The 26385-nt window shown below is 39.7% G+C and overlaps 1 protein-coding gene across 1 annotated transcript in view; it reads left to right on the forward strand.

The window, feature by feature from the left end:
* Positions 1-25847, forward strand: part of PPP1CC (protein phosphatase 1 catalytic subunit gamma) — a 29864-nt gene extending 4017 nt beyond the window's left edge. Inside the window, exons 3-9 of the mRNA XM_043972632.1 lie at positions 12153-12284; positions 13801-14031; positions 18329-18433; positions 23271-23494; positions 23629-23763; positions 24434-24494; positions 25455-25847. Of these exons, the coding sequence (XP_043828567.1) occupies positions 12153-12284; positions 13801-14031; positions 18329-18433; positions 23271-23494; positions 23629-23763; positions 24434-24494; positions 25455-25525 (959 nt within the window). The 3' untranslated portion in view covers positions 25526-25847. The remainder of the gene's footprint in view (positions 1-12152; positions 12285-13800; positions 14032-18328; positions 18434-23270; positions 23495-23628; positions 23764-24433; positions 24495-25454) is intronic.
* The last annotated feature ends 538 nt before the right edge of the window (positions 25848-26385 follow it).

Here is a 26385-nt window from a genome sequence, read left to right on the forward strand (position 1 = left end):
TGTTGGGCATTTCCCTGGTGAACACCAAGGGGCAGTGGTCCTTTCTAGAGAGAAGACTCTTAATGAGGAGATATTAATATTTTTACACTTCTTTTCTTTGATTCAAAATATGGTTTATGTTAAGTGCAGTAACAATTCATGCAGGTGTTCCCTTCCATCTCTCAAAATAACTCCTAGCATACTTTTTTTTTTCCGGCAGCTTTGTGTAACTCACATCCTCTGATTATGCCCTTGCTAAGACATTGGAAATTCTACACCAGAATCAGATAATCTGCTGTTTTGAGGCAGGGTTAAAGAAGAGTTTAATTGTTGGTCTTTGGTTAAAGAGGATTTCTCTCCCTCTAGAATTCTCGTTGCCTATATCAAGCAGTAGGCAATGGTGAAACCGAGATCGTGTATTTGATTTTTCTGCTCCTGAGAGGAAGCATTGTGTAAAAGAGTAACAACATAGATTTTCCTTTCCAACAGAATTGTGAACACTGGGTGAGAAGGAAGGGGGGGGGAGAGAGAGAATCTAGCTGCCTATCAACAAGAAATGTTTATATGTTTTAAATGGCATGTGCTTATGACAGATAAATTTCAGTTAACAGTATTATATGATTAGTTTGACCTAGGGAAGAATCATTGAAGTAATGTTTAATTGTTGCTTGTAATTATGACTCTTAGCATCTCTTGAAGACAATTGAGTCTGGCATGGCTCACTTGAAGCTTGAAGGAGGGGAACAAACTTGGAAGCATCAAGAAGAATAGGTTTTAAAATAGGTTCAATTTCTCTAATAGTTCTGGCATTCTGGAAAGATGACCGAATCTAATGCTTTAGTATATTCGTTGTGAATTTAAATTAGCTTAAGGTAGGTCTCTGAATTAGTGGATATAGATAGTTCTACTGGTGGGTATCCAGGTTGCTTGCTGCCCTACTCCCCAGGGTTTATGGGACTTTTTATCCCCAGAATGATAGATTATAATGGGTTAGTGGTACTTCTTGCCTGCTCTTCTGCTGTGACTTCTCTCATCTCAGGGCTTCAGAGGATTCAAAAGAAGTTAGTTGCTTTTCACCCAAAGAAAAAAAATTAGAGGTCCCAAATGGACCTAAATTAATTCTAATTTCACATGAAGGGCTATTTTTTCTGTGTTTTTGCTAAGGAAACCTAAACTTGAGTACTTTGTATTTCATTGTTAAAGTGTGTTGCTCACAACAACCCTGTAAGGTAGGTAGTGGAAGTGATCCCCATTTTGCAGATTAAGAAGCAGGCTTGGGGCAGCTAGGTGGCACAGTGGATAAAGCACTGGCCATGGATTCAGGAGGACCCGAGTTCAAATCCAGACTCAGACCCTTGACACTAGCTGTGTGACCCTGGGCAAGTCACTTAACCCTCACTGCCCTACCAAAAAAAAAAGAAGAAGAAAAAGCAGGCTTTACAAGCAGTTAAGTGACTTGCCCAGGGCCTTACAGCTATTGATCTCCAAAGCTGGAATTGAGGAGGGAGGAGTCAGATACTGATTCATAGAACCAGATTTAGAGGTCATCTCATCTAGCCCTCTGTTTGATCTTATAAATTAGGAAACAGGTCCATCCAGAGGGGTCACCCAGAACAGAATTTGAACCCAGGGCCACTGATTGAAATTCCATTTTTTCTTTGCACAGCACCATGTTCCTGTTTCTTATTCCTGTTGGATTCTTTTTTGGTTTTAGCATTTCAAACTTTATTTCTAAGGCTGTTAAAGTATTATAATTGTGTCTGCTGCCATTGATTTTTTAAAAACTGTCATTGAATTAAATACAGTTGGATGTATTTGTTTTGGGGGGTTTTTTGTGTGTGGTTGTGGTGGTGGTGTTTTGGTGGGGCAATGAGGGTTAAGTGACTTGCCCAGGGTCACAGAGCTAGTGTCAAATGTCTGAGACTGGATTTGAACTCAGGTCCTCCTGAATCCAGGACTGGTGCTTTATCCACTGCGCCACCTGGCTGCCCCCCTAATTGAATATATTTTAAAATCAATAAGATCCATGCCCCTCAAAACTTTCTAACTAGATATTTCCTTGTGGATATGGGTTTTTAAATTTTTATCACAATCTTTCTACCTTTTATTGTTTTTGTATCTGCCGAGTAGTCGAAGTTTTTCTGCAGTAGTTAAAAGGTTTTCTGATTTTGTGCTTACTGTAACTCCAAGTAGGTTTTTTACTTTTTTTTGTTTGTAAGGTAAACAACCATCTCCGAAATTGTAAAGTCCTTCCTTGCATAAGTAGCTTGCTTGTTTCATCATTTTGCCCTTGATAGAATTTCAGGGAATTAAATGTTGTCATCTGAACAGTTAAACTATCCAACAACATTGCCCATGGCTCAAATGTATAGTACGGGAGAATTAGGAGAGGGTCTACTAGACAGGAAATTATTTAGTATCTCCCTCTAAGTTCCTGTAGTCCTTATTTAGGCTTCTCATTTAGTACTTATTTAAATAATCTCTTGGATTTATTTAGTGTCTTTTTTGTATCTCACCGCACCACCTAGTTGTGATGGGGGGGGGGGGTTGGGACAGGGCTTTAGGCTGCTTTGTTGTGCTCGTAACACTTGGAGAAAAGGCACATTTTTTACATTGTGGACATTTGTTATTTGTTGGTTGGTTGAATATATGCTGAGAATTGTTGTACAGGGCTTGGTGGTGAGGTGAGCAGGTATTTTTAATGACCCAAGTAGTCTCGTACTAGCATATATAAATGAGGGCTGTCACTGGAGAGCCGGGTTCTGCTGTGATGTCACAGTATTTCTGGACCCTTTGTCGTTCTTCAGGTGCATGAGTGTGTCCTTCCAGGCGGGAACAGTGGTGCTTTTAGCCTCACTGCTCATCTGGCAAGGTCAGCTAACAAATGAGGTGTGCCTCATCAGCAACAAGATTGGTGCCTTGTATAAAGTCACCCCCAAACCCTATCTCCATCACCACCAGAAGTTTCCAGTTGTTTTGAATAATTGGAATAGTAAGCTAATAATAAGTTGACATTTCTATAATGGCACCTGTGTGCCAGGTACTTTACAGTTATTTCATTAGATTCTCCAAAAAACCTTGGAAGATAGGTGCTATTATTATTCCTATTTTACAGATGGAGAAGCTGAGATAAACATTAAATGACTTGCCCAGGATCACACAGCTAGTGTCTGAGGCTGAATTTGAACTCCAGTCTTCCTGACTCCAGGCTCAGAACTCTATCTACTATGCAACCTAGCTTCCTTCAGAATAACCTCCCAAAATAACAATCATTTTGGATCCATCAAAGTAACTTTCCGGCAGTCCCTGCCATCTCTAGAGCCTCTTATTCTATGATATCCATGTAATATGCATGTAGCTTTTTGAATTAACCTCTCATTTTTGTATGGCGATACAAAGCATAGACTCTGGTCCGTCCAGAGTGCCATGTTATGAATTCTCTGAGTAGGTCGCCCATCATGAAGTGGTGCAGATTTTTAGGCCTTGGGTTCAATGATTTGCCAGGTAGATTCTGTCAGCCTGAAGATTCTGCTTTACAACCTTTTATTACAGACCTCTAAAGTCCTTACAAACTAGTAAAAGCCTAATGCTTTCAAGTCTGTATCACTGAGTGCTTTTTTATCAGCAAGTCAGGTTTTTATTGTGGAAATAGAAGTGTTTAGTTTTCATCTTTTTATGTTCAAAATGCTACTCATTTTATTCCTGTGAAATATCTAGATAAATGGAGCCTAGGAATACATTTAACTTCATCCTTTGGATTCAAAGTGACATTGAAATAATTTGACTTTGCTATTAGATAGAACTACTATTTAGAGGCTGTAACGAAGTGGTAAATTTTGAGTGTTTTCACCTCTGGGCTTCAGTATTTTGTGGGTTTGTTTTTGCCACCACCCCTTGCCTGCTCAAATGATCTTTGGTGAGAGATTTCCCAGATTCAGTTTTATGTTACTTGATCTTTGTCATTTTTTGTAGCTAATGAAAGTAAAATGAAGTGTTCAACTCTGAATTCTCTTATTTTAATCATACTTTTTTGTACTCATTTTAGTTTCATCATTTAGCTTTCTGTATTAGATGAAGGCAGTATTCATTTATGCAAAAAAGTTCTATTAGAAATTCCCTCCTCAAAAAAAAGTTATAAAATTTTAGGGTGACTTTAGAAGAATGATTTAGGAATGTTTGTTTTTGCTTATTTCTAGCCTAATAAAATAGAAATGTTACCTATCTGCAGAAATAAATTTTGAAAGCAAATATTTTAAGATATTAAACCCTATGCTTTTACCATTCAATTAATGCAACATGTTACATATTTGCTTGGTGCTTGTCACATGAAGGTTGCTTCAGTTCAAAAATTAAATATGTAACAGAGAAATTGTTAAAATGCTGCATTTTATGGCCAGTAAAACAGTGAGTTTGTAGCCTAAAATTCACTGTATATGGGTTTCTCTCTTGTAATGATTTTATTTTATTTTATTAATAATTTTAAACTCTTTGGGGACGGGGGCAATGAGGGTTAAGTGACTTGCCCAGGGTTGCACAGCTAAGAAGTGTCAAGTGTCTGAGGCTATATTTGAACTCAGGTCCTTCTGAATCCAGGGCCAGTGCTTTTCCCACTGCGCCACCCAACTGCTCTTGTAATGATTTTAAAGAAATCCAGGGGGTTTTATTTTTATTTTTTTGTTTTACAAGGTTGACTTGTGAAGACCTGATTGGAAAATTTTGGTATCTGTCTTCTCAGGCTATAGTTTGGAGGAGACAGGCAGTATTTGCACTTAAAAGAAATTTTCTACTAATCTTCTCTATTCTTTATGCTATCCCTGTGTCCTCCCTAAATACATTTCTCACCATCTATAAACCTCTTAAAGGTGGGCAGAGTTTATACTTTGCATGCCCACAGGACTAAATACTGTGACTTGAACAGAGGCAAATGTTGTAAAATTAATGTGCATGTTGTGTGCCTTAGAGTTCCTGTCGTTTCTCTCTAGAGACAAAGATTATCATATGGACTCTATGGGAAAGTATTAATTGAATGATAACCATATAAACTTAGTATAGTTAAGCTCCATCTTTCCTCTGCCATTGTCATCCGTCCCGGTGAGACAGGCCCTCATGACCTCACCTCTCCCTGCCACTATTCCCCCACCTCTAATCCATCCTTTGAGTGTCAAATAGTTCTAACCGTGGCAGCCCCCTACTCAGTAAACTCCACTGGCTCCCTAGCACCTCCAGAATCAAGTATAAGATCCTCTTTGGAGCATTCAAAGCTCTTCACAACCTGGCCCCCCTCCTACCTTTCCAGCCTTCCTACACCTTTACTGCTGCCATGTACTCTGTGATCCAGTGACACTGGCCCCTCATTGATGTCCCTCAATAAGACTTTCCATCTCCTGACTCTCTCCCCTTTGCCTGGATTCTCTCCCTCATTTCCACCTTTTGTTGTCTTCAAGTCCTTGTTGAAAATCCCCCTACAGGAAGACCTTACTGCTAGACCCTTCCTTTTATGAATTGTCTCCAACTTCGGTCTTCAGTTTCTTTGTACATGGTTGTTTGCATGTTCTCTCCGCCGTTAGACTGTAAGGTCCCTGAGAACAAAGACTGTCTTGCCTTTCTTTGTATCCAGAGTGCTTGTAACATAGTACTTGACACATAGTAGGTACTTAATAAATGCTTATTGATTGATTGACTGTCAAGCACATGGAACACCAGCAGCAGCGCCTAACAGTACAAACCTGCAAGTCTATTTAAAATGTCTCCTGTACTTAGAAGAGCCCTTATTGAGCCTGGGCCTCGAGGGCAGTGGGAGCTTAGCCTCTGGCAAAAGATAAGAAAAGGCCTAGAGAGATTCCCAACTCTTGAGACTGGTCCCTAAGCTCCTACGGCTACTCCTTCACCCCTCTCAGGGCAGGTCAAGAGCTCTTCTACCTTCCACACTACCGGCCCTGAAAGTTCATGTCATTTTGGAATTGAAGGAAGCTTGTTTCCACGAATAAGCGAGAAAGAAGCTCCTTCAGTCCAATTCACGTGATTCTTTGGGAAACCCTGTCTTTGAATCGAGGGGATTCTGCCCTCTGAAACAGGAAACCATGTTCTTAATTCCAAATCCCTTGGGGACCTCTCCCCTGCGGTCTGGACTCAAGTGAGAGAGGCCCAGCATTCTGCACTATTTCCAGTTCATTCTAAACAGTGTGAGGGAAATAATGACAAGAATGACTGGGGAGGCGGCAGTGCTTTAGTGGTCAGGTGTTCTGAATACAGTCACAAAGAAAACAAGCATGAATGAATATTGCTGCTTTTTTCCTGGTTCTATCTCTGTTTTTTCCATCTTAAACCAAACTTTTTCTTATTGGTCATTGTGGGTTTGCAGATAAAGTGGTTTTAGCACTGTTGGTAGTCAACAAAAATCTCAAAGTATGACTTGAAAGAAGGATTCTGAATTATTTCCCGTTGAATTTTTTACTTAAACATTAATTGCTCAAGGGAAAGTCTGAAGCCGTGCCGGTCAGCAGTGGTGTTGGGGTTTGAAGAGTGGGCAGCACACCTCCAGCCTAGCTAAGAAAGGAGAAACCCAGTATTTCCTTGCATCCCACAATGCCACTAAGTGCTTTGCTAAATTTTTTAAGGGTTTTTTGCTTTCAAAATCAGTATGTCTTGCCTAATTTCAGTATCGTCAGTCTTACTATATTAGGTCTATAATATTTTCCAATTTGAAAGACTTTTATTCTTGGCTAGTTGAGGAAAATGGATAGTTTCTTGAGGCCATATAAGTGTTGCTTATAAAGCATTGTTTTGTGAACCTTGGTGTGTTCAAGAAATGTTTGAGTACATTGAAAGTTCGTCTCGCACTCATTCAGGTAGTTAACATTTGGTAGTAAGTATAAATACTTCTAACCTACCTGTTTTATGAGGGGTATATAGGGTAGCTAAGGGCAGCCAGGTGGCACAGTAGATAGAGCACTGGGCTTGGAATCATGAAGACTTATCTTACTGAGTTCAAATCTGGCCTCAGATACCTACAACTTGTGTGGTTCTGGACAAGTCACTTTACCCTGTTTGCTTCTACTTCCTCATCTATAACAAGGCTTAAAACTGTGGTACACAACCCCGTTATAGGGTCACATAACTGGATTGGGGGGAGGGGCATGAAAATTTTGGCAACAGTCAAAGGTTATGTATACCTATTTTATGTACCTATATACCCAGGGTCGCATAAAAATTTCTTGGGTGAAAAGGGGTCGGGAGTGGGAAGAGTTTAAGAAGCCCCTGGTCTATAAAATGGACTGGAGAAGGAAATGGCAAACCACTAAATATCTTTGCCAAGAAACCCCCAAATGGGGTCATAAAGAGTCAGGCATGCCTGAAACGACTCAACAACAATGGCTAAGTCCCTTTTAGTTTCCTTATGTTGGGGATATTTCAGTTTTACTGGGGGAGTAAAGAGTGTAAGATATCAAGAAATAATATTAGGGTTGGGATTATATTTTAGAGTGAAGTGTCTGCAGGTACAAATAAATCATTACATAAATATCCCCCCAAATAAATAAAACTATTTTGGAGCAAGAAAGTCTGTATTTGTACAGAAGCAGCATATAAATCACAATGTTCCCAACTCCCAATAGGCTGCACAGAGGCACCTCTTTCTGCTGGGAAAATCACCTGAGAATCTTAAGTTCATAGCTTTACTGCCAGGTGGCAATAGCTTAACTCTTAAGTGTTTTTTCCTGGTTAGAAAAGCAAGACTCTTTCCACATTGGGTGCTTCTGATGAGAACACACCATTGCTTTTTCTGAAAAACCATTTCGTCTTAATTTTTACAGATGGAGAAACTGAGGCCCCAAGGCCCCCAGAGAAATAAAACGAAATTACTTCCCTAGGGCTCTCACAATATTAAGTGGCAGAGCTGAGACTTGAACTTGGGTCCTGTTACTCCAAGTTGAGGATCCTTTCAGCCGCCCTGTGAGAACTCTTTATAAAATGAGGGAAGCCCTGGACCCAGAGAATTTAAATAATTTCCCCAAGTTCCATAGCTAACTATCTCTAGTCAGAGGCCAGGCCTCCTGATCCCTCTGTCCAGTATTCATAATACCCTTCTCTCATTGAGTGTGCTCTTCAGCTGTTTGTCATCTTCCCTCTTTCTATTCTAAAATTACTTTGCTTAGAGTGTCCCACTTCTGATCAGAATGCATTAGATGAGAATTCTGGGTTATCAGCAGAAATACTAATCTTAATGTGTTTTTAGGGCTACCCTGTCCTTTACCCCGATGGGGCTTCTCCTTCCCCTGAAGTAGGGAGCAAGACCCCTTCCTAATGATGGACCCTCTGGTAACCAGGTTTTGTGGGGTTTTACCTAGGCACTGTTGGCCTTATTGTTATATAGATGAATAAAAGGGTGTGGGTTTATCTTAGGTCTCTAAGGTATACTCTTCACTTTTTCTGTCATGTAATACACAGGTTTTTTTGCTTTTTGTTTTTGGTTTGGTTTTGTGGGACGGTGGGGGTTAAGTGACTTGCCCAGGGTCACAAAGCTAGTAAATGTCAAGTGTCTGAGGCAGAATTTGAACTCGGGTCCTCCTAAATCCAGGGCTGGTGCTTTATCTACTGCGCCACCTAGCTGCCTCCCTAATACATGGTTTTTGTAGCTCTTTTGTAATTTATTTAGGTCATTTCAATTTGAACAGTTGCTAATTCGGTATCACTTGCAGATTTAAAGAGCATGTTTTATATTCGTTTGTTTAGGTTATTGATAAATTATGTTGTTGTTTTTTTGTTTGGTTGGGTTTTTTTGGTGAGGCAGTTGGGGTCAAGTGACTTGCCCAGGGTCACACAGCTAGTAAGTGTTAAGTGTCTGAGGTTGGATTTGAACTCAGGTCCTCCTGAATCTAGAGCCATTGCTCTATCCACTGCGCCACCTAGCTGCCCCGATAAATTATGTTAAATAATTGTGACATCTAAATTTTAATGAAATCATTAAAGGTCTCATGAAAGAAAGCAAAACTTGTAATTCTACTTGCTGAGTTTAGAAATGCTTTTTGTAGATTTTAAGATCGAATCTGGGATTGTAGAGTTTGGGAAAAAATAGGGGGGAACATAGATAGGAAATGTGTGTGATCATCCAGGCTAGGGCTTCGTAAACATGCACTCACAACTCCTTTTCACCCAAGAAATTTTCATGAGACCCTGGGCATGTAGGTATATAAAAAATAACTCTGTGTGTGTGTGTGCATACATGTATATATAAAGGTATTCAGACTCCATATGGGGTCATGACCCACAGTTTAAGAAGCTAGGATCTAGGCCAGGCCTTGAGCCTCTCGATTAGAGCTGCAAGTCTTTGACAAAGTTTCTCTTCTTAAGGAAGTAGTATCTTAAATTATCTAACAATTCAGTTCAACAAGTATTAAATGCCTACAGTGTATGCAAAGCACTGTGGTTTGTGTTGCTTCTTAACCATCTAACATCTATACTATCTCAAGTAACTAAAGTGAATTCCTTGTTAGAATCACTCTATAAAAAAAGGATAATTAGGTGGTCTTATAGTAAGATAGAATTTTCTTTCTTTTTTTTTGGTGGGGCAGTGAGGGTTAAGTGATTTGCTCAGGGTCACACAGTTAGTAAGTGTCAAGTGTCTGAGGCTGGATTTGAACTCAGGTCCTCCTGAATCCAGGGCCAGTGCTTTATCCACTGTGCCACTTAGCTGCCCCCCATGAGGTAGCATTTTCAAATTTAATTATTGGTTGGTTTGCTGGAAATGGACAAAAAGGGGAGGAGAATGAATGGAAAGAGTACAAAGTGATTCAGCAGAGATAGCAAAGGGAAGGGAGATCTCTAAAATTTCAGATATTTACCCAAGAAATGTTGTTAAGGATTGGGGCTGCAGATGAGTGAATGAATGTAAATATATTTGAACATGGCCAATATGACAGTTTGTTTTGCTTGACTTGACTATACATGTTTGTTACAAGGTTTTTTTGGTTTTAAATGCTTAATAATAATTTTTAATTTAAACAATTCTATAGTATGTGGTCAAGTAGGCCATTTCATGTCCTACTTCTTTAATAATATTCATTCCTTTGGCCTTTCATTGTGAAAATGACTAGCCTTGAGATTTTATTTTAACTCTTTGCCTGAACCTTCATAGATCCCCTGAGGAATGGCTAGTGATAGAGTGCATCTTCATATAGCTGTTTCCTGTGGTTACCCATTTTTAATGGAGCTGGAATAGGTACAGATTAGGTCACCTCATTGATCAGAAGGATGGAAAGGCTGCCATATGAGGACATTTTTTATTAAAACTAGGACTTTTTTATACCAGTGATAGAAGAAAAGATTGAGGTCTATAAAATCATGAAGGATGAATAGGGATTTGTTCAGTAAATTGAGCGTTCCAGAAAGAAGAGATAGAGGACAAAAAGTAGTAGGTAAGAATTATTATTGAGTAAAACCCTATGTTAAACTGAAGTAAAATTGACTACTAAATCCATAATTCATTGGTCAGAATATGGACCACACTGCTAAAATGATATCTCTTTAGAAAGGAAAAGAAATCACTAAACATTATAAATAATAACTCATAATACTACCTAACATTTATATAGCACCTACTGTGTGCCAGACACTGTTCTAAATGCCTTACAATTATTATCTCATTTGATCTTCACAGCAACCAGGGGAGGTAAATGCTCTTATTATCCCCATTTTACATATGAGAAAACTGAGGCAGGCAGAGGAAATATGACATGCCCAGAGTCACACAGCTAGTACGTGTCTGAAGTTAGATTTGAACTCCGGTCTTCCTGATTCAAGGCCCAGCACTCTGTTCACTGCTCCACCTTGCTGCCTCTATACTATAGTACCTGCTAGGTGCTGGAGGTACAAGTACAAAGAATGAAGAGATCCCTACTTGATAAGAATTGTATTTAGATTCTATTTGAAAACTGTGGAAAGTATAGTTCTTATTGCCTTTACATGCATCAAAAAAGGAAAAGGCTGGCAGGGTGCTGGTGCTAAGACCATTTCTGTTTAGTTCCAGAGGATGACAACCAGCTTTGGAACTACAAAAAGGAAAGTTTAGATTTGATAGGAAGAAAAGCTTGCAAACAGTGAGAATTGTCCCAAAAAGGAATAGGCTCCCAGGCTTTGGGAGTTGGGGTTGGGGCTCATGGCTGCAGTGTCAGAAGCAGCCCCTGCATGCCCCCTTTTCTTCCCCAGTCTGCTCAGTGTGACTTCTGGTTTAATCAGTTTGATCATAATTGGGAAGAAGCTGAGAGATCATTCTGTACATCATTGGACTGAAGTTGAGCCTCAGCTTCTATTCTTTGTTCACCACTGACTTTGGAGTTGATCTTAGAATAGTGCAGTGGAAAGACCTCTGGATTTGGAGTCAAAAGAAACCTGGGTTCCTATCCTGCTCCTGACACTTAATAGCTGTGTGAACATGGGCAAGTCATGTCACCTCTCTGAGCCTGAGTTCCTCTATCTGTCAAATGGAAATACTATAACTCGGGCTGTCGTGAATTTCAAATGAAATAATATATGTCAAATAGTTTAAAAGTGATAGATAAAAGCCAGCTATTTAATTATATAATAGAATAAATAATCTTTCCTGATTAAAAAAAAAAAAACATGGCACGGGAGGCTGTTGGCACTGCACCACAGGGATTCCTTTCAATTAGGGTGTTGGGCTAGGGAGTCACTGAGGGCCCTTGCAGTTCTAAAAACAAACACACCCTGTGGTTTTGTTATACTTTATGGGCTCTGAACACTGTAATCCTAAATTTCAATAAATTAGTTTAAAGGGTCCTTTAAATTCTGTATGAATTTATGTGATGTCTTATCTTTCCATGTAAATATGATATTAAATTAGAAATTAGTATTTAAATTACAGATTCTTTTAAATATTGTACTAGAATGTTTCTAATAAAAATAAGACAACTACAATGTTTTAAAGTTTTCTCTCTAAAACACTAAAAATACCTGAGGAAACTTATGTAAACATTTCATATGTTTTGCTTGATTTCACATGTATATTAAAATATTGCTTGCCTTCTCAGTGGGTGGAGGAGGGGTGAGAGGGAGGGAAAGAATTTGGAGCTCAATTTCTTTAAAAGAGTGCTAAAATTAAATAATAAATAGATGTTTTGAAAAGGCATTTCACCTGATTGTATTTTGTCCTTCCTCAGTGAGAGGGTCGAAGCCTGGTAAAAATGTCCAACTACAAGAGAATGAAATCAGAGGACTGTGCTTGAAATCACGGGAAATTTTTCTCAGTCAGCCTATCCTATTAGAACTTGAAGCACCACTTAAAATATGTGGTAAGTAGTTCTGGTATAATAGCTAGGGTTTTGGTTGTTGTTTTGTCATTGAATTGAATCATAGATGTGTTAATAATAAGGCACTTACTCAGTGTTTCATTCTTCTCTCTCCTCTCCCCCCCCCCCCCTTTCTTTAAGGCTGGAAGAGGACAGGTTCTAGTTTCACTGGCATAGAAAATTGCCATTCAGCAACCTTGGTGTCCAGTTCAAGTGGACAGTCTTAGGGAGCCATCTGGGGCATAGAGGTGTGCCTGCCCAGGATCACACAGCCAGGACTTGGCTCTAGGTCTTACCGGAGTCCTGGGTCAATTCACTGACACTGTATTGTGCTGCCTCCCACTCAGTCATTAGGCATAAGTGTTTGAACCCTTACTCCTGTAAGGCTTAGTTTATGTGTCCCTTCTGTCTCTACATTATGATCCTCTTTTGTTTAGATGCTTGAGAAGCCCCTTGTGGTGGTAAAATCATGGGACAAACATGGGCATTTAACTTCTCCACATGTTCTAGCCAACCCTGTATTGATTAGAGGAGATTTTCTCTTATAGGGGAACTTCCCTAGATGAATGAAATCTCAGTATAGGCTTTCTCTTCCCCTCATCTCCCACCCCCTGAGGTATGCAAAGGGAAGAGAAGTACTTGAGATATTTTCCTTAGTGATTTTGATGATTAAGGAGAAGAGTCTTGGGGGGAGGAGAGAAGAGATGGAAAAAGTGTGAAGAAATGGAATAGTTTTGGGTTTGGGGTTTCTTTTTTAATCTCTTCACCTCAGTTTTCTTATGTATAAAACAACTAAAATATTACATATATTGCCCGTGTCACAGGGTCAAAGAATTTGGAGCTGGAAAAGAGGCCTTAAAGAGATCATTTCCTACTTCTAACTCTCATGTTGCTATAAATGAGGAGGAAGCCGAGTTATAAATCTGAGTTGTTATTCTATAGTAATTCCTTCATGCAAATTGTGTATTTAAGCCTGAGGACTAGAAGTAAAGACCTCTCTAAATAGCACTTTAAAATCTGTTGGCTATTACTGCTCAGCAGACCTGGAAGAAAAGCTGTTATTTGACAAGGACATTTAGAAGTATCTTTTGTTTTTGTTTTTGTTTTTTTAGGTCTTTATTGAATTTTATTTTTTCCCCAATTACATGTAAAAATAGTTTTAACATCCATTTTTAAAACTTTGTGTTCTAAATTCTAGGAGTATCTTCTTAATGAGACATTTAGTCCCTTGGTCAGGTGTGATTTTCCTCCCTTGGTGGAAAGATTTCAATAGTAAGTCTACTGAGCTGCATTGAATTGAATGAAAAAAGTACTAAGCTACACAGTATATAACAGGGTCCATGAATGCTAGTTTGCTAAAGAATTACCGAGTTTTAGGTCATATGTAAAAGTAGAGGCTATTGAATGTACCATGTTATATGGAAGAGTCTGCAAGGGGTGTGTTTACAAAGGTCTAACTAGCAACAGCAAGGTGACTTGAGAGCATGAAAGTGGTGTGAGACACAGCTCTTGTTCTTAGGTGACATTCACGGACAATATTACGATTTGCTTCGGCTTTTTGAATACGGTGGTTTCCCACCAGAAAGCAACTACCTGTTTCTCGGGGACTACGTGGACAGAGGGAAGCAGTCCTTAGAGACGATCTGCCTTCTGCTGGCCTACAAGATCAAATACCCAGAGAACTTCTTTCTTCTCAGAGGGAACCATGAGTGTGCCAGCATCAATAGGATTTATGGCTTTTATGATGAGTGTAAGTAACTTGTCTGTGTGAGAAATCGTTAACATCTTTTAAAAATGCTTTATCCCAAGAGGCAGTGCCCGTCACCACCAGTGAGTAACACCGTCCAGAAGACTGGAATTTGGGGGATACCCTGGTTATTGTTGCATGCCCTACAACATAGTTCTGAGACCTTTCTTCATGAGTTCTTCTTCCTTCCTTTGAGGGGGGGGGGCGGGGTGCAATGAGGGTTAAGTGACTTGTCCAGGGTCACACAGCTAGTGTCAAGGGTCTGAGGCCAGATTTGCACTCAGGTCCTCCTGAATACAGGGCCAGTGTTTTATCCACTGTGCCATCTAGCTGCCCTCTTCATGAATTCTTGAAACCATTTATTAATGTGTATCGTTTCTCCTAGTATATATGTGCCAATGAAAAGATGAATTTGCTCACTTCAGAAACATGCTGAGAGAGGCAAATAATTCGTATTGCTAGGAATTCCGTGCAGTATCCAGAATGGTTTGTTGTAATGGATTTTTGTTAAAATGCACACATTGATCAAAATCCTCTTTTGAAATCATGTCTCCAAAGTGTTTAGCACAGTGCCTGGCACATTGTAGGTACTTAGCAATTGTTGGTTCCCTTTACCCTAGAGATGAACCTCCACTTCATCTGTAATGAATGAGGGTAGCAGAAGGAGACTCATTCTTGCTCTTTTCCTTTTGGTTCTTTCTGCACGTGAGATCTGGTTTGGGTTTTACCTGGACTGGCTAGGGCATTAGGAAGAATTACAGAGTAACCCCAAAATAACAGCAAGCTTTAAGGCCAGTTACATTTCTGTATCAGAAACATCCCTTTTCCAAAGCTGATTGCCTTTGTTGATAACAGCGATGCTTCAGTGTAACTGTTTACACAGTTTGTTGTGGAAGAGCAAGGACTTCCGGTTGTTTCCATACTCTGATTATAGTTCTTCCATTCACCAGTCATTTAGGAGATATTAAACATTCAGGCTCTGGGGATCCATGCCATCTATAACAAAGGCAGATACTATGTGCTTAAAGTCCAAGTGTTCAGTTTTCTTAAAGTTACTTTAAGACTCATGATTACTGGTGTTGTGCTTTGATTAGCCATTGACAACCAGAACCAGTGTGTTCATCTTTGAAATTATGATCTTCAGAGTTTTCCATTTGTGTAAATGGATTGTTTCCCTTCTGTCATTTTGCATACAGCATTTTTATGACATATACATCGAGAGAAAGTTGTTGTCTTTTTTTTTATAGCATCTCCCTGTAATTGCATTCATTTACTTTTTTCTTAAATTTAATGGAGTTAGGGTGTCGATGAGGTTAAAGTCTAAGCAGAAGGTCACAGAAAGCCCTAGATAGCCTCACATCTAATGTTGGCCCTGCCTTTGTGAGCTGCTTTTTCCATTCTCATTTCACATCATTCCCTCTCACCTCCTCGATATTAAATTCAAATGGGCCTCCTTCCTGTTTCTCATCTCCATGCCTTTGTACAACCTGCGCCTGTAATGCTCTGCCTCCCCCTCTCATAATCCCTAATTTTTCTAGACTCGGCTCAGCTAGTTTCCAATAGTGAGGCCTTTTTCTGATTCCTCATGTTGTAGTCCTTTTCTCACTCACCCTCAAATTATTATTTCATATTTACTTGTATACATATTTTTCCTTGGTAGACAAGAGCTCCTTGAAATCAGAGATAATTTCATTTTTCTTTCTATTATCCCAGTTCTTAGCCCCTTTCCTACAGTACATGCTTAATAAATGCTTGTTGAGTGCTTTTTAGAGACATTGGGTGGGGGGCAACTAGGTGGCACAATAGATAAATTACTGGCCCTGGATTCAAATCTGGCTTCAAAGGGACAGCTAGGTAGCGCAGTGGATAAAGCACTGGCCCTGGAATCAGGAGGACCTGAGTTCAAATCCGGCCTCAGACACTTGACACTTACTAGCTATGTGACCCTGGGCAAGTCACTTAACCCTCATTGCTCCACCAAAAAAACAAACAAACAAACAAAAAAAAACCAAATCTGGCTTCAAATACTTGACATTTACTAGCTGTGTGACCCTGGACAAGTCATTTATCTGTCATTGGTGAATGAATGAATGAATGAATGAATGAATGAATGAAAGAGGCATGGGGGGAAGAGAGGGGTAAGAGTATAGATAGAACAATGTAATCATTACTCATATGAGTAGGATCATGTTTTTTATACAGAGCATATATTTATGGAACTTTTTTTTAAACCAGTGATACAATTGACTTCAGAAAATGAATAAAAACATTTTGATATTATAAAGACTCCACAAGAACTTCTTTCTTGAATTCACTTTATCACGTACCTCTGATTTACAGTGATATAGTTGTGGGTTTGGAAACATCCCTACTATGAGATTTTTCTATAATGACTTTGTTTCTAGGAAGATGAATACAAACGTACTGCTCCAGATAGCATAATTTAAGCTTTATGATCTTATATGAAAATGTACTCTTTTATGAAGTAGTCATCAAATTAGTTTAATGGAGTATGAGCCTGTCATCACATAGAGCTTTGGAGGGGGGGGGGCAATGGGGGTTAAGTGACTTGCCCAGGGTCACACAGCTAGTAAGTGTCAAGTGTCTGAGGCCAGATTTGAACTCAGGTCCTCCTGAATCCAGGGCCTGTGCTTTATCCACTGTGCCACCTAGCTGCCCCTATCACATAGAGTTTTAATTTTCCCCTGTAACGATTGGAATGACACCACCTGCTGGAGACTTACTGTAGAAGAGTTCTGCCCATGAAGCGAAGGTCTTTGAGAGCAAGACCAGGAGTCTTTTCTTTGGTGTCAGGAAGTGACATTGGCTAGTGGGAGGAAGAAGGAAGAGACTGGCGCTCGGTCTCGCGCTCTTTCCTGAGGACCCCGGCAGAGAAGGAAGCTAGAAATGCACTCTCCCTTTGATAGATAGGAATCTAGGCCTTTCTCTCTCTCTTTACCAAATTCTCATTCTCCTTAATAAATGCTTAAAAGTCTAACTCTTGCCAAAGCTTATAATTTATTGGCGACCACTCATTAGATATTTTAGACAGTTTAGCTAGAAATTTAGCCCTTAACACCCCTTTCTGACTCCAGCAGCTGTTTTAGATACTCTGCAGTAATCGGTAGAGGCTATTTTGTACCAGAATAGAAGTAATTTTTAGTAGTTAGTTCCATTGCTTAGAATAAAGTCATAGATATTTGGTGTTAGGTCACAACTTAGATGAAGCAGTCAGAGGTGAGAGAGAAATCACCGTATAGCTTACAAGGTCAGAGTCTAAGAGATGACTTCATTGGAAAAGAAGGGAATGGTCCACAATGTCAATTGCAGACTGCATACTTAGAAAAGACCATTGGGTTTGCCAGGAAAAGAACAATGAAGGCCTAGGCCAGATTTGCCAGGGGATTTATTATTTGGAGGAATTGGAAGTGATCATTGGCCTGCAAAACTGTCTTACAGTTTACAAATATTTGCAAGTTGGTTTAGCTTTTGAGACACATTTTTCCTAGAAAACTGTTTTAAAGAGAAGTTAGTTTCTTTTTCCCTCTGAATTCCAACAAAAATGTACTTAATTCATATACTTTGTACAGACACACTAATGCTCGGGGTGGGGGGAGAATAATTGCTGGAGACCTTTCCTTCACTAAGCAAATCTTTATAAGTACAATGGTCCCCAAAAGAAAAATCATAACCTATTGGCCATGTTTTGGTGAAAAGCCCCTCTGAACTTTGCTAGGTTGGTATTTGGTTTATGGATAGTTCATCATTGAATCTTTCCAGCTTCTTGCGAGGCATAACACTGGTGTGTGGAGCTTTAGAGAATTCAGCATTAGGCCCATGTCAGGAGGAGGCATTAAATAAACAAAGCTTAAGTGTGGAGGCTGAAATGTGGTTCTGTCCCATCCTCTGCCACTGGCCTCCTTGCTCTTCTTCACTGGAGTGCTGAGTGGCTGTGGTATGGACAGACAGTTGGGTTCACAAGGGGAGGGTGCTGTGGAGGTGTATGGAATAGGGGTTTCAAGTTGAATTTATGTTAGTACATATTCATTGGCTTTGACAAAAATGACTTGATTATATTCTCATGTCCAAACTGATTTCACCGTGAAAATCAAAATGCCTTGGTGTTGATCAGGTCCCTCCATAGAAATGGTCCAGGGTCTAAATCCCTTCCAAACCCTCTAGTGTTTACTACTTGAGGGTTTTAGTGATGGTGGTGGTGATGTTTAAAATCTTAATTTGTTGAAGATTATGTTGAGCAAGTGAATCTGCAGATTGACAGTTGATTCTAAAATCTTTATAGGTAAAAGAAGATACAACATTAAACTATGGAAAACCTTTACAGACTGCTTTAATTGCTTACCAATTGCAGCCATTGTGGATGAGAAAATATTCTGCTGTCATGGAGGTATGTGATAGAGTTTGATTTCTAGGTACCTGTTGTGGGGGGAGGGGGGGGTTGATTTTTATATTTGCTTGTAGATATCATAATATTGACCCGACTTCCAAAATAATCCAATCCTCACTGTTGACTTTAAATCACCTGTCTTCCCTGACCCATCTGTGTTTATCAAGTTGGAATTGTCTAAGGAGAAATTCAAGATAAACAGCCCATTTTGTGGGCGGGCATTTTTGTTTATGTGCAATTCTAGGCTTTTGGTTCTAAGGGGTTTTTTTGTTTTTCTTTTTTTAACCTCATTAAAAGATGTCACTGAATTGCTCCCTTTGCCTTATGATCTCTAACCTGTTTTTTGTCTTTATTCTCTTACTATATCAGGGAAAAGTTAGCAGAACTATGGGTCCTCTACCATCTTACTCCTATTCATTTACTATTGAACTGAGCCTGGAGAGAATCACAAAACCACATTGAATGTGCCCACTACAAATTTGTCATCGCACCCCCCCAGTTCGTTGAGAACCTCCCTCTTCTCCCTTCTCCCCTTCTGACAACACATCCTGGTAGCACTTCCTTCACTCCTGTCTTTGAAGAGGCAGCCTTTCTCCTTGTCAGAGCCAACCTGTTCATGCACCTTTGATACCATCCCCTCCTCCAGCACTGTCTAATATTTAATTTCTCTGGATTCTTTCCTGCTACCTACAGACATGTATGCGGCTCCCTCATCCTTAAATCCTCAATCCTGCCATCTCTTCCAGCTACTCTTTCCCCCTCCCCTCAGGACCCCCATTTCCTCTCCTCACTCTTGCACACCTTCTGCAATCTGATTTCCAACCTTATCGGTAGATGGAAACTATTTTCTCCGAAGTTACTAGTGCTCTTTTAATGGCCAGATCTAAGTCCTTTCCTTTTTGGGGAAGAGGCAGCATATTGTAATGGATAGAGCTGGGCTAAAAGGCAAGTGGACATTGGCTCCAGTTCCGCCCCCTGTCTCCCTCTCTGACCCTGGCACAAGTTACTTAACGTGTCAGGGTTTTAGATAAGTCTCCAAGAGGATAGTTGCAGATAAAGTGCTGATATTTATTGTGAGAGGGAATTTCCTCACCCTGGGAGCTAGTGTTTGAGTGAAATCAGTCAGAGATCCAGGTCCTGTCCCTGTCTGTTCTTTTTGACTTCTCTTCACATTTGATGGACTGCTGATCCCCTCTTCTCTGGGAAGACGCTCCTCTGGGTTTCCTCCTCCTCCTCTGACTGCTCTTCCTCAGTCTTGTTTGTTGGGTCTGTCCTCCAGGGCTCTGTCAGTGCCAGCACCCTGGGGTCCATGAGCTTGAGTTTTTGTTTGTTTTGTAACTGCATTCTGATAGAATTGATTTCTTTTATAATCTTTTATTTTATTCAATAAATGACATTGAGAATAAGTCCATGGGTTGCACCAGACTGCCAAAGGTCAAGAACTCCTCTTGTGTATTCTCACTTGGTGGGCCACATCACCACCTGCCCAATGGACATCTGAAGCTGGCTGTCTAGTAGATAGATCAAATGCAGCTTCCTCTCTTCTCTCACCCACCCTCCCCTTTTTTCAACTTCCCAATTACTATTAAAAGCAATATCATTCCCAGCCTCCCAGGTCCACAATCTTGGTGCCAGTTCCATTGCCAAATCTTGTCAGCTGGGTGGCACAGTGGATAGAGCAGCAGGCTCGGCGTCTGGAAGCCCTGAGTTCGAATCCAGCCTCAGACACTTACAAGCTGTGTGACCCTGGGCAAGTTACTTAACCCCTGTTTGCCTCACTTTCTTCATTTGTAAAATGGAGATAATCATAGCGCCTTACATTCCCAGGCATGTCATGAGGATCGAATGAGACAATGTTTGTAAAGTGCTTAGCACAGTGCCAGGCATATAGTAAGTGCTATATAAATGTTAGTTGTTATTATTGTTATCATTTCTACCTTCACACTGTTGCATATTATTGCCTTTTCTCACTATAATCAACTGCCATCTCTGTTTGGGTACTTATCACCTCACCTAGACTGTTATAGTAGTTGTGCTTAGTCTTAAGGCTTAAGGCTTTTCTTCTGTCCACCCTCCATTCATCTCTAATCAGTCTCCTCAAAGTCCAGCTTTGACCGTGTCACCTCCTGATTCAGTAAGCTCTAGTTGCTCTCTATCACACCTCCAGGATAAAATGCATAATTTTCTGTTTGGTTCGTAAAGCCCAAGGTTGGAAAACTGCTCCTCTGTAACACATCATTTTGTCTCTAGTTAAAACTGACTTCATTATATGTCTGTTCTGGTTATCATTTACAAAGCTTCCCTCCAGATATCTCCTCCTCTTTCTGCCTGCCAAATGCAAAGCAGAAAAGCATAGCATTAAAATGGATGATTTTGATTACATTAAATTAAAAAAGTTTTGTACAAACAGAAGCAATGCATCCAAAATTAGAAGGGAGGCAGAAAGCTGGGAAACAATTTTTGTGGCCAGTACTTCTGATAAAGGCTTCATTTCTAAAATATATTGGGAACTAAATCAAATTTATAAGAATCCAAGTCATTCCCCAATTGAGAAATAGTCAAAGGATATGAACAGGCAGTTTTCTGATGAAGAAATCAAAGCTATTTATTCTCATACCAAAAAAATGCTCCAAATCACTAATGATTAGAGAGATCCAAATTAAAACAACTCTGAGGTACCACCTGACACCTATCAGATTGGCTAAAATGACAAAAAAGGAAAATAATAAATGTTGGAGAAGCTGTGGAAAAATTGGAACACTAATGCATTGTTGGTGGAGCTGTGAACTGATCCACCCATTCTGGAGAGCAATTTGGAATTATGCCCAAAGGGCTGTGAAGCTGTGCATACCCTTTGACCCAGCAATACCACTTTTGGGTCTTTTTTCCAAAGAGATCATGGAAAGGGGAGGACCCACGTGTACAAAAATATTGATAGCTGCTCTTTATGTGGTGGCAAGGAATTGGAAGTTGAGGGGATGCCCATCAATTGGGGAATGGCTGGACAAGTTGTAGTATATGAATACAATGGAATACTATTGTGCTGTAAGAAACGATGAGCAGGAGGAGTTCAGAGAAACCTGGAGGGTCTTGCGTGGGCTGATGATGAGTGAGATGAGCAGAGCCAGAAGAACATTGTACACAGTATCATCAACATTGAGTGTTGGCCTACTGTGATGGACTATATTCTTCTCACCAATGCAATGGTACAGAAGAGTTCCAGGGGACTCATGATAGAAGAGGATCTCCAAATCGGGGTGGGGGGGAGACTGTGGAGTATAGATGCTGAATGAACCATACTATTTCTTTTGTTTTTGGTGCTGCTGTTTTTCTATTTTGAGGTTTTTCTTCATTGCTCTGATTTTTCTCTTATAACATGACTAATGCAGAAATATGTTTAATGTTTATTTATATATATATATATATATATATATATATATATATATATATAAAACCTATATCAGATTACCTGCTGTCTAGGGGAGGGAAGGGAGGAGGGGAGAAAAATCTGAAATTGGAAAGCTTGTATAAACAAAAGTTGAGAACTATCTTTATATGTAACAGGAAAAAATAAATAAAATACTTTATTTAAAAAAAAAAAGAATAGCATTGATTATCAGTGGCTTCCTTGGGCTAGTATAAGCCCAGTGGGTATGGATGGTTTAGTCGCTCTTTGCTGAGATCCACCAACAGGGTGTTCAGGTGCCTGTCTTCCCACAGCCCCTCCGGCACTGACCGTTCTCCTCTTTGCCATGTTTCAGGGTGTGAGGCAAGACCTCAGATTGTTTTCATTTGTGTTTTTTCTTACTAGTGACCTGGAGGCTCCTTTTATGTGGTGGTTTAAGTCTGCAGTTTTTCTGAGAACTGCTTGTTCCTCGCCTTTCACCATCCATCCGTTAAGGGCTGGGTTTTTGTTTCCATGGCTTTTTATTGGCTCTCTCTTGCCTAGGGTAGTCTCTCTCCTCATCTGTGTCTTCACATGTCACATTCTGCAGGAGGCCTCCTGGTCTTCCACAAATTAGAGCCTTCCCCTTGTTTAATTGCCATCAATTCCAGCTGTATTTTGCCCATAGCTGTTGATTTACATACTGTCTCCCCTTCTAGAACATAAGCTTTCTGAGGACAGGTACTGTTTTTGCTTCTCTTTGTGTCCCTATCTCTTAGTGTCTGGCACAGAATAAACATTTAATAAATTTGTTAATTGTTGACTGGCAGGCTGAGGAGACTGAACATGATTGACATAAATATTTCACTTTCTTTTAAAGACCTATATAAGTCAGGTTAAGTATTAAACATCCAGGGGGTTGTGGGCCTAAGAGGACCTTTAGATTTAGAATGGAAACTAGTGGTTATATCTTTTGAAACAGACATGTTTTTACCTTCAGAAATTATGTTTGAGTTTCAAGGGCATATATGTTCTCGATTTGGGGGGGGGTGACATGTTTCTAGTCACATAGAAGTATCTATATCTGTAGTCATTTAAATATCATTGGTGGTAAAATCTAGAATTCACATGGCCTTTTTAAAAAGTCTCAACTGGGAAAATACTTGGCAAAAGCAGATTTTGTTTTTAATTTGAGAGAATGAGATACTCTTTTAGGGTAAGTTCCTCCAAAGTTTGAAGGCACTAGATACGTTCCGGATGTTAATATCCTGGTTTCTACTTGAATTCCATTGTGGGTTTTTGTTTGTTTTGTTTCAAGATAAATCTACAGTTTTAAGGCCCTCGCTGGAAAGCTTTCACCCATTCTAGGCTCTCCCTCACGGACACTTGATTATTTAAATGAAGCTCCTCTACCTTAACATTTTCCCCAAATGTTTTCTTCTGATCCGACAGGTTTATCACCAGATCTTCAGTCCATGGAGCAGATTCGACGAATTATGCGACCGACTGATGTACCTGACCAAGGTCTCCTTTGTGATCTCCTGTGGTCTGACCCCGATAAAGACGTCTTAGGCTGGGGTGAAAACGACAGAGGCGTGTCCTTCACCTTTGGGGCCGAAGTAGTTGCCAAATTCCTCCATAAGCATGATTTGGACCTTATATGCAGAGCCCACCAGGTATTCGATTTTGAATTCTACATGAGCTCTCTGTTTATGAAAGGTGTCCTTAGACAACCCACAAAAGGAAATAGAGGACTGGTTTTTACCACATTTAGAAATTATGCTTAATAACCAAAATTTTTTTCTCCAAGGTGGTTGAAGATGGATATGAATTTTTTGCAAAGAGGCAATTGGTAACACTCTTTTCTGCCCCAAATTATTGTGGTGAATTTGACAATGCAGGTGCCATGATGAGTGTGGACGAAACCCTAATGTGTTCTTTTCAGGTAGAGTATGTTAAAAATCTTGCTCATTTCTATTTTGAGTCAAATTTACAAATTTTTTTTTTTAAGTCAAATTTACTATTGTCTAAATCAGGGCTTAAACTTTTTCCACTCGTATCCCCTTTTTGTCAAAGAAATTTTTACACAACCCCAGTTAAATAGGTATATAAAATAAGTATACATAACCTTTTACTGTTGCCTGATTTTTTGTGACCTTACAGTTTAAAAAGTTATCATCTAAATCAGTGTTACTATTTTCTGCTTTGTGTTTGTGCAAAAAATTTTTGGTAGGCATAATGGTAGTGGAGATACCTAGAGTTAAGTTTTGTAAACTATAAATAGAACAGACTTAGAACAACCATCAGTTTTAACTAGAGATGAAATGATGTGTTGTAGATGAGCAGTTCTCAACGTTTTTTGGAATATTGGGATCGCTTTTGAAAATTGTTTAATTCCTATGTGAATCCCTGGCACACAAGCCAGGGACCCCCAGTGTACAATTACATGTATCACTTTCTGGCTTGAACCTGTATCACTGAAGCATGCTCCACATGGGCCTGTCCTCTAAGCCTTGCGGCCCCCTCCCACCCCACCCCCAGCTAGGTTAAGTGTCATCCTGCGCACTATTGCAGCCACCTCCTAAAACGTCCTCCTGCCTGTGTGACCATTTCAGATTCTGAAGCCTGCCGAGAAGAAGAAGCCCAACGCCAGCAGACCTGTCACACCACCACGGGGTATGATCACAAAGCAAGCAAAGAAATAGAGGTCAATTTGACACTGCCTAGTTGGGACTTGTGTGATAGGGTAGAACCTTCCCTCCTTTTTTCTTTCCTTCCTTCCTTTTTAAACTGGAACGTGCACTGGCCAGCTTGCTCAAATAGATACGTGTTTGTGGTTTCTTTCTCCCATTTTTGATTTAATGAATGGCATTTGCTGGTTATAGCAGCAAATGAAAGACTTTCTCCACTCCCCAGGAAAGTTTCATTTTTGAAAAACAATTCTCTATTCCTATAAAAAGCAACTTCCGTTGGTGTCCCTGCTGCACACTCCATAGCAGTTGATCCTGTCTTTCGGGGTAACTGTACGATTGACTTTTATTTTTTGATTCAGTACAAAATATGTGTAGTGTAAATGCTTGTTTTCCTTTAGGATCTAAGGAGGCCACTAGTGTTCTCTGAGACTAGACATATGTTACTGTCAGAAAATGCATATTGTTTATACAAACCACTGTGAATGGGTTTTTTTTCTGTTTTTTTCTTTTTTTTTTTTTTTTTTACACTTTAAAGATTTGTTTCAAAGGGATTGCTTTTTCTTTCATTGTCTTGTCATGTACAAACTAGTTTTATCGCTATCAACATTAGGAATAACCTTCAACCTTGCCAGCATCACTGGTATGATGTATATTTAATTAAAGCACACTTCCCCTACCGTATACTTTTGACAATTAAAGCCATTATTTTAAATGTTTGTGACTTTCCTAAAGCCAAAGTTTCTGTTGAAATATGTATTGACACAACCCATAAATACACGTTGGCATGGTTGTATGTAAATGCCTTCCTCTTGGGGATTTAAAAAGAAGTTTTGATTTTGAATAGCCAATAGTAATGCAGTGCTGTTTATGCTATTAATGATTAAAGTTAATAAAATTTTGTACAATTTCCATATTGCCTATTCATTAAGTAATCTTTTTACAGTTGCATCAGGCCTGAACCCGTCCATTCAGAAAGCTTCAAATTATAGAAACAATACTGTTCTATACGAGTGATCGGTTATGCTTTCTTTGGCCTACATGCTTTATTCTGCGGTGAAGTTGAGGCTTGTAAGTCAAAAAACAAAGGAATTAACTTAATGTTCACCAGTTTATACAAAACTCACAGTATCTATGACTTTTTTAAACTAAGATCTGTTAAAGAAATCTGTTTGAACAGATGACAGTGTACTATCCCATGTGGTGAAAACTAATTCAGACTTATTAAATGAAGAACTTGTTAAATCCTCTCAGTGTCAATTTATCAGCACAATACACACAGGAAAACTGTTGATGGCATATTGAGTAGATTTTAATGAATAAATTGCTCTGGAAACCACCGTGTCTCCATTTGGATTTGTCTCTTCACATTCAAATAAACTTCTTTTGGAAAAGAAAATGGAAAATGGAAACTCTGAGACTTGCTTAACCTGGTTAAAGTTCTGAGTCTGACCCCTAAAATTGCGGTTCAGCGCCATTATGGCGTTGGGATTGGGAGGTGTGGCAAATCCCCAGATTACAGACTGATCATTATTTTGGGGATTGTGATTTGATGGCATCCATGTTTTGTGGCATTAATATTGCTGCATCCTAACAGGATTCATTTGTACCATAAAATCCTCTGGGGCTTGATTTGAAGTCTACAAGTGGAGAAAAGGTCAGCTAGAACATTTGGGAAGGGGCTCTTGTGGCCAGGTCTCCCTGCATGTGCACACCGAGTCAGCATTGAGTGAATGAATGAACAAACACACAAATGAAGAGTGGGCAGGACTGGGGTAAAGGACCAGTTCTACTGAGCTCTTAAAGTTTTGACTGGTCTCTGTTTCACCTGGGAAGACTAGAAGATGGGCTTAAGTCTCAGGCTTCACGGCCATGGC

This window comes from Dromiciops gliroides, chromosome 1 (assembly GCF_019393635.1).
Source record: "Dromiciops gliroides isolate mDroGli1 chromosome 1, mDroGli1.pri, whole genome shotgun sequence".
In the NCBI taxonomy this organism is placed as follows: Eukaryota; Metazoa; Chordata; class Mammalia; order Microbiotheria; family Microbiotheriidae; genus Dromiciops; species Dromiciops gliroides.